This window comes from Dendrobium catenatum, unplaced genomic scaffold, assembly GCF_001605985.2.
Source record: "Dendrobium catenatum unplaced genomic scaffold, ASM160598v2 fragScaff_scaffold_1199, whole genome shotgun sequence".
Lineage (NCBI taxonomy): Eukaryota > Viridiplantae > Streptophyta > Magnoliopsida > Asparagales > Orchidaceae > Dendrobium > Dendrobium catenatum.
Genome location: NW_021319661.1, coordinates 94,262 through 103,062, shown reverse-complemented (window position 1 = coordinate 103,062; position 8,801 = coordinate 94,262). Strand labels below are relative to the sequence as shown.

The 8,801-nt window shown below is 35.1% G+C and overlaps 1 protein-coding gene across 1 annotated transcript in view; it reads left to right on the top strand.

Moving 5' to 3' along the window:
- The window catches only part of LOC110095394 (glutamate receptor 2.8), a 6,083-nt gene extending 2,336 nt beyond the window's left edge, over positions 1-3,747 (top strand). Inside the window, exons 2-4 of the mRNA XM_020820926.2 lie at positions 1,684-1,996; positions 2,074-2,468; positions 2,604-3,747. Of these exons, the coding sequence (XP_020676585.1) occupies positions 1,684-1,996; positions 2,074-2,468; positions 2,604-3,191 (1,296 nt within the window). The 3' untranslated portion in view covers positions 3,192-3,747. The remainder of the gene's footprint in view (positions 1-1,683; positions 1,997-2,073; positions 2,469-2,603) is intronic.
- The last annotated feature ends 5,054 nt before the right edge of the window (positions 3,748-8,801 follow it).

Genomic DNA, 8,801 nt, shown 5'->3' with positions numbered 1-8,801 from the left:
ACGGGGCAGCTGGGCAGCGCAGGGCACGCGGGCAGGCGGGCAGGCGGGCAGCGGGCAGCGCGGCAGGGGCAGCGGGCAGCAGCGGGATTGAGCGGGAAATTCATTTTTTTAAATTAAATGGGTTTTCGGGTTGACCCGGCAACCCGCCGGGTCAACCCGACCCGACCCGTTTTATTAAACGGGTTGAATCTGCAAACCCGGACCCGACCCGTTTATCAAACGGGTCGGGTCCAACCCGGATTTTCCGGGTCGGGTCCGGGTCGGGTTGTCGTGTCGTGTCAAATATTGACACCCCTATATGAATATTATAATACACATACGGCCATCATTTTTTTATCTTCGTTTTATTTTATTCATTAAAATTATATAATTTAATTGACTTATAATTTATTACTATTTAGATTAACTTAATGTCAAAGATAACGGCCAATTATATATCTTTTATTATAATTCACTAACTAATAATATCATATCAAAGTGAATAATATAATAAGCAACATCTAAGATTTATGAGGCGATTTGATTTACTTAAAAATTAATTAAATGTGTTAATTATGATTATTTAAGTAGGAAATAAATTGATTAATGAGCTCAAGTGATTAACAAATCATTAATCGTTAGATATTAACTTGAGAGAGATAACAAGAAATTTTAATATTAAAAAATTACTTTAGAAAGTAGTTAAAAAAGCCTGTTGAAAGATGAAGGTCTTTCATGTTGTTTGACGCAGATAATCTTCTGTCCTTCCTTTCCTTAGCTTTTTCCTTCTAAGACACTTTGAATCTTTTTTTTTTTATATTTGAATCGTAAGCATGATGTGTTTAGTAATTAATAAAATCTTGGTCCCTACTTAGTTTAATTTGATATTCTTAGGCTTCGTTTGGGACGGCTTTATTACTGTTTCATAAATCAACTTGTTTAGTATAAAAATTTTAAAATTTTTTACTAAAAATGTATTTTAAAAAGCAGTAATAAAATCATCCTAATCTTTTGGGCAGCTTTCATACTGCTTTATAAAATAGAGTTTTAGTGCTAAAAAAATTTTATACTAAAACACTGTCTTATAAAGCAATAAAAAAGCTGTTCCAAATAAAACCTTAGCCTTCGAATATGACGAATAGCAGCTACCTTCCACTCTTGCCTTCGGTCGTATTCTACATTGTTGACTCGTACCGATGAGTTATTAATTCTTCTTATTATGTTACTTTGCAAAAAAAAATATTGCAAAACTTTAATTAGCTTTTTTTTTAAGACATTTAGGCTAATGAAGATAAACTCACACATATCACAAAAATAATATTTGAATTCAAGACTACTTAGTTGATAGTCAAAATTCTCAATCAACTGACCAAAGTGACCTGTGTAATTAGCTTGACATGAAGATATTGGTCATGATTAGCAACATTTAGAATGTGGTGAAATAATATTTTAATATCTATTAAATATTTTTTTAAAGCTGAAAGAGTAATATATGCTGTAATATTACCTCCATGCTAGTGAACTAAGCATGCAATCATGCATGGCTTTAGTGGATTTGAATGCATCACTATTATGTGATAAAAATTTTATAACAGCATAATATGTGTTTTAAATCTTAGTTTTATATAATAATTTAATAAACATAGATAAAAATTACAGTAACACGCAAAACTGATGTTTTTATATGGTCGGCGGCGCTTGCAGAAGTACGACGGCGTTGTGGGGGATGTGACCATAACGGCCAACCGGTCGGAGCACGTAGGCTTCACTTTCCCCTACACAACCTCCGGCGTCTCCATGCTAGTCACCGTGCGCGACGTCCGCAGCCACAGAGCCTGGATCTTCCTCAAGCCCCTCACGACCGACCTCTGGCTCGTCAGCGGAGCCTTCTTCATCTTAACCGGCGCCGTCGTCTGGTTCCTCGAACACCGAATCAACCCAGAGTTCCGCGGCCCACCCGCCCACCAAATCGGCACCGTCTTCTACTTCTCCTTCTCCACCCTCGTCTTCGCCCACAGTAATTTTTTGACAAAAAATCACATTTTTAGTCAACATTTTCAGCTAGATTTTTTCTTACTGTATAATTGATTGCAGAGGAGACCATAATGAGCAACCTATCGAAGCTGGTGATGACAATTTGGGTGTTTGTGGTCCTTATACTGACTTCGAGCTACACGGCTAGCCTGACTTCTATGCTCACCGTGAGGCAGGTCCAGCCAAGCATAACTGATATTCAGGAGCTCATCGTCAATAGGAAGAACGTCGGCTTTCTCCGGCATTCCTTCGTGAAGGGCCTTCTTCTCAATATTGGCTTCAAAGAGTCTCAACTCTTCGGTTTTAAATCTCCTGAGGAGTACAAGGATGCGCTCTCCAACGGTTCCGTCGCCGCCATCATCGACGAGATCCCGTACCTCAAACTTTTCCTCAATTCTTTCTGCGACAACTTCACAATGGGCAATCCGCTCTACAAAACATCTGGTTTTGGATTTGTAAGTCGGTTAATTCCTTTCTTAGATGATTATTATGGGTCTGTTTATTTTGGTTATTTTGAAGGAATTGGGAGAGAGGAAGTAAAAATAAAAATTGAATTTTTTAATTGATTTTCACCTCAAACGCCACTGCAGGTTTTTCCCAAAGGATCATCGCTTGTTTCCGACATGTCAAGAGCAATATTGAAACTAACAGAGAGTGATGAAATGGTGGAGATCGAACGGCGGTGGTTCGGAGAGCAATCATCCTGTCTGAACCAAGGCAGCAGCTCCATCTCCGCCTCCAATAGCCTCGACTTCAATAGCTTCTACGGCCTCTTTCTCGTCACCGGCGGAGCCTCCCTTCTCGCTCTCCTCATCTACTCCCTCTCCTTTTGCTACCGCTACCGCCACTCTTTGGCGGCCATTAACGCAGAAGAGAAGACCTTAACGAGGAGGCTGAGCTCCATCGCTACGCTCTACGATGGGAAAGATCTTTCCAGCCATACCTTCAACAAGTCTGGTGAAGCTTCCATTGATCTCCGAGGACGGAGCAGTTCCGGGATTTCACATCAGTTGGACGCCAGAGCTGGTTCTGAGAGCCCCTTTAGTTTTGCCCTGGGAACGGAGACTCCTCCATCGTCGGAGTTTGCGAGTCCGCAGTCTGGGACTCCGCAGTGGATGCCGCCTCCGGCTGTTGGCGGGCATGACGGAGTGGAGTTGATCACTCCGGCGAGAAGCTGATGATTTCGACCTGAAGATCACGAGATTGATTGATTGGTTATTTGAATGCAGTAACGGTTAGGATGACATAAAGCTTTATTAAATTTCAAAATCTTCATTGTCTATAGATTATGTTCATATTAGTTCATCATTGTGGTGGGCTGAGGGCATCTCCAACCGAACGGCAAACACACTTGTTTGCCGTTCTTGCTTTGCTCCAACCGATCGTCATTTTTGACGCCATTTGATCGCGGATGAACAGTGCGACGCCAATATTGGCGTCGCACTGTTCATCTGCGCCATTTTTTTCTCTCTACCGAACAAGTTGGGAAGAAAGGCGCAAAAGAAAACGACTGTTTTAGCGGCAAAATGGCGTTGGATTGGAGATGGAAACACATCATTTTTTTATTTCCCTGCATTTTAGAGTGAAAAATGACATTTTCGGTTGGAGATGGTCTTGAGTCCTAGGGCTCAAGAAAGGTTCATGTACAGAATACTCTAATAGGTAATAATCAACGTATATGTAAATCTTTCAATGCATTTTTTTATAGCACAATAATATATTCTTCATTCACAACTTATTTGATCTAACCTAAGTTTTTATATTTTTTAGATCCCAAAGCGCATATGAGTCATCTAAGTTATATATTCAAACAAATTTAGATTTCGTTTGAGATAATTTTCTTACCGCATCTTAAAGTAATTTTTTAATATAAAAAATAAAAAAATTTGAACTAAAAAGCTGCTTTAAGAACCAATAAGAAAGCCGTCTCAAACAAAGCCTTAATGTGATTCGATTAGATGAATCCAATGGTATCATTTGGGAGAGGCATTTGGCTTCCAATATTGATGTATGTTATATCTAAATTGATTGATAAAACAACGGCTATCAATTAGTGTAATTAATTACAAGGGTCTTGAGTTGTAAGTGCTATTCAATCAACCTATATGAGAGGCCTATGAATTATTAAAATTATTTTTATTAAGAAATGAGTAGTATTGCTTCCTGTGAAAAAAATCAATCTTTGTAATTAGTCTCTGTTAATGTTTCATCAAGCCTAGAAGTCCACATTTTTTTATTCACTTGATACATCATCAAAAAATTATCTTGATCTAGCCGAATCTCGAGGCAAAATCAAGTTGGAAATTTCAAAAATTAAATCGGAGATCATCCGAATTCCGATTTCAGCAAACTTACAATCGAACCGAGCGTCTCGGAAACACGACACCAAAATCGACCCAATTCGAGCCCAAATGAGTCCAAATCAAAGACTTGAAACACTTTTAGAAGAATTTAACCACAATTTGGGTTTCCAAACGGTCTCCAATTGTGACATGCTTATAATCGAATCAAATGGTTCGACGAGACGAATCCAACGAGCTCGGTGTACAATCAGAATTCAAGATCATCAAATTCTGATATCATTAAGACAATCAAAGGTCTATTGAACGGTGTACAATCATAGGAATCAAGATCGGCCGTCCATCCAAACCACTCCTAATTTACCCTTGATCTCCCACTTATTTACAAGTCATACCGCTCAAGAATTCTATAAAAAGAACCCCATTTCCTCTTGAAAGGGGGGAGCCAAGAGAGAAGAAGGAAGAGAAGAAGGAAAACTCTAATAGCCTAGCTCCTCCTCGACCACCGCCGGGGTTCTGCTGCACCACCGTCGGAGTTCTACCGCACCACCGTCGAACCACCAAGGGACGTCGGAGTTCTGCCGCACCACCGCCGGACCACCAAGGGACGCTGGAGTAGTGTCAAACCACCATCAGACCATCGATGGACATCGAAGAGCCACCCGAAGCTAGAGTACCCCCTGACTCTGAAGTGCCACTACCGGATCACCGACTGACATCATAGTGCTACCAGACCACCACCTGACGTTGGACTGACGTGAAACTTTCAATTGACATTTATAATCTGGTCGTCTTCAAGGATGAGCAAGATCATTGTACTTTACTTAAATTCTAGTGGAATCATTTTCAACTAGGCTAGGCCTCGTGGTTTTTCCCTTTTTTTAGGGCTTTCCACGTAAAAATTTTGTGTTTTCTGTGTGTGAGCTAGATATCCGTGCAACGCTAAGACGTAGTATTCTAACTCTATCACCGCGTATATTCTAGCCCGCAACATCACTTAAGCTACATTTGGGACAGCCTTTTTACTGCTTTCTGAAGCAACTTTTTAGTATAATTTTTTTAGTTTAAGAAAATTTTGAATTAAAAAGCTGCTTAAAATAAAAAAGACGTCCCAAATGAAGCCTTAATGCTACCTCAATGATAAATATAATTAGATTTTAAGGAATTTAATGATAAAAAATTTCAAACTATCTATTATATTATCTTTTTTTTGTTAACTATTAAATATAATAAAGAACTTTCTTTTATTATTCTCCATATTATATGGGTTTCGAAGTCCAATCAGAAAAGTTCTTTTTATCTCATTTATGGTGACATATGAGAACACCTAATATATCTATGGCTCAATAAATTGTCATTCATTAATGCATTAGTGGATCTTTTTCATATAAAAAATCAATTCTATGTTAAAATTAAGAGTCAATTTTAACAATGAAAAAAAAACTTTTTTAAAATTCTCTCCCCTCATATTTATAAAAAAATAATAAAATAAAATAATACATAAGCCCCCTTAAGCATACACATATCAATAAAATAGGAAAATTGAATGAAAGAATGACCACATACTTGTTACCATAGGGGCTCTCCATGTTTAAAAGAATGTTATAAAATAAAGTTGGAGTAAAGTTGTCTTAGTAATTGCTTATATCATAAATTGATGACCTACAAGGGTCCTTAGGTTTAAGAGTCCTACCCTAGTTATAGCTAAATTATTTTCTCACTTCAACACCTCAAATAACCTTGCTCTTGAGATATTTGAAAGTGTGGCCTTAGCGCATACATTTCCTCAAAGTAGAGGAAAACTTGATCCAAATGTAATTAAATGTATTTTGTCTCACAATCTGACCAAACAATATTTCTATCGTGTTAAGCTGTGACAGCAAATCCTAATATCTAGTTTTAGAATGTTTCATATTCTCTTCTTAAGTTTATTTTAAATAAATAACATACAACAAAGTTATTAAAACATCTACAAGTTTTCTTTCATTTCATCAAAATGTATACAGTACATATTTATAAACAGAAATTACATAACTAAATAATTAACTAGTCATGACTATACAAAAATCAAAGCAGAAAAATACATATAAACTCATATCAGATTCTAAGTTGATAATCAACAAGCTTCTTCCCTTTCCCAAATCCTGAAAACAAAAAACAAAACCACAGTGAGCTACAACAGCTCAGCAAACCACACAAACTGATCTAAATTATCAAATTCTTTTATTAAATATTTTGCTAAATATTTAAAATCAATTAAATGCATACTATGAAAGGTAATAAGTGCATAACAGTTATCTAATTATTCAAATAATAATTTTGAGCATATAATATCGGCTCCAAAAATGATTTTATGATCTGAGTTCATGTTTCCTATAAGCACAAGTCCCTATAGTTATTACCCCTTCTGATAGCGAGATAAAACTTTTGATTAAGACTAGTCATCAAATAGATACATAGTATCTGACGTATAATAGCAGCATGATTTGATATTTGAAAATTTAATATTTAAAACTAGAAATTCACCATCTCTCGCTTAAAGTGGATATTTGGGGGAATGATGATAGACCTGATCAAAATCTCATGATTTTTTCGTCCCCGATTATCATGGTCCCTAGTCTACTTAGTCAAATGAGGTAATCAACCCAACTTGACCGAAATATCCTTGTCAGCAACCATAAGTTGCTTCGTCCAAGGGTTCTTAGACATGGGGTATGTTTGTCTAAGAAAATAAATATGAATCCACATTAACTAACAAAGAGCATTATTCCCCATTTATCATATTCTATTAATTTATTACTCAAAGATTTAATTTGGTTGGGGAAAATACATGTTGTAACGCCCCAAAATTAAATTTGGAAGAATTGTATATTTATCATTTTAAGAATATATCAAAGTTTCTATAAATCATCAATGTAAACAATAACTAACGAAAGCAATTAAGATCGTATACATAAAAAAAATTTGTCATTCATTCACCAAAAATATCATTTATACTAACTAAGATATCAATACAATCACTAATTTATCACAAGAATAAGTAAAAATTCAATAAATCAATAAAATAACGGTGCAAAAATAATTCATAAATCACTAAAAAAATCTATCTTATCTATTCATATGTATCATTAATGCATCCAATAATATCAATGATATTAATGTATCTATCAATGTCATCAATGCTATCAATATATGCATGCATCAATGTATGATTTAATAAGGCATGACATCCAATTTTAATGTGGTGTTTTCAACTTTTTTTACCCTAATTGATTCTCATATGGTCATTAGTCATATCAACTATCATGTATTCAATTAATCAATTATCATTACATGTGGCTTCATTAAATCAATAAAGAGTAGTCACTATCTGTCCATCAACGTAATCGATCATTTGTTACATGTTACAATCAGGATAACACCACAAACCATCTTTAAAGGTTGACAGAGATCCTTAAATTTCTTTAGATTTTATTCTGCAATTTTATTTATACTTTTGTAGTTATGAGCTTGTGATAGAATAATAATTGTTGTGATCTACTGGCTAGTGTAAATGATATTTTGATGAATGAATAACAAAAATACCTTGATGTGTATGATTTTAGTTGATTTCGCTGGTTATTATTTATATTGATGGTTTATATAATCTCTGGTATATTCTCAAAATGATAAATAGATAATTCCTCCAAATTTGATTTTGAGGCGTTACAAATTGGTATCAAAGCTGTTTTTGAAAGAATTAGATTGTAACCAGAAAAATAGTAATTGATTTATGAGTGTGGCAGAAGTTGGGTAGTATAAATTTGTCATTTATGCATTTAATTGATCGAGTTTGATGAGTTCTGATTTGTTGTTTATTTCGATTTGATTTGAGTTTTGATTTTACCGATTTTTTTATATTGATTTTGTGTCCAAATCCTTAAGGGAAAAATCGGAGATTACATTTTTCTAAGGTGGGTATATTATAATAATTCAATTTTAAAATGATTTTTTAAAATGAAAATTTTGAATTTCAACATTGTGCATTGTTAGAGAAGATAGAGGGAAGAGAGATAATGTTGTTCGTGCTTTTTCATCCGTCAATTTTTTTCATATATTTCTTCTTTTTTGTTGTAAATAACTCAAACCTCATTTTAGTTGTCAATGTATTTTGAATGCAATTAATCGGTAAAATAACGATGCAAAAATCATTCATAAATTACTAAATGAATTTATCTTATCTATTCATATGCATCATCTATTTATGTATTATCAATATATTCAATGTGGTCAATAATATTAATGTGTATGTCAATGTCATCAGTGCTATTAATATATGCATATTGAAAAAAATTTCCAAGTTGTTTGGAGGCTTGGTGCCCTACTACTCAAGGAGATTGGGTGATCTCCTCGAACTCCTACTTTGAAATTATGACTTACCTTACCTCCACCTTCAAATTAACTACTCCAAATTAACTTTAATTCTTCTAATTATTTTAAAAGAATCTC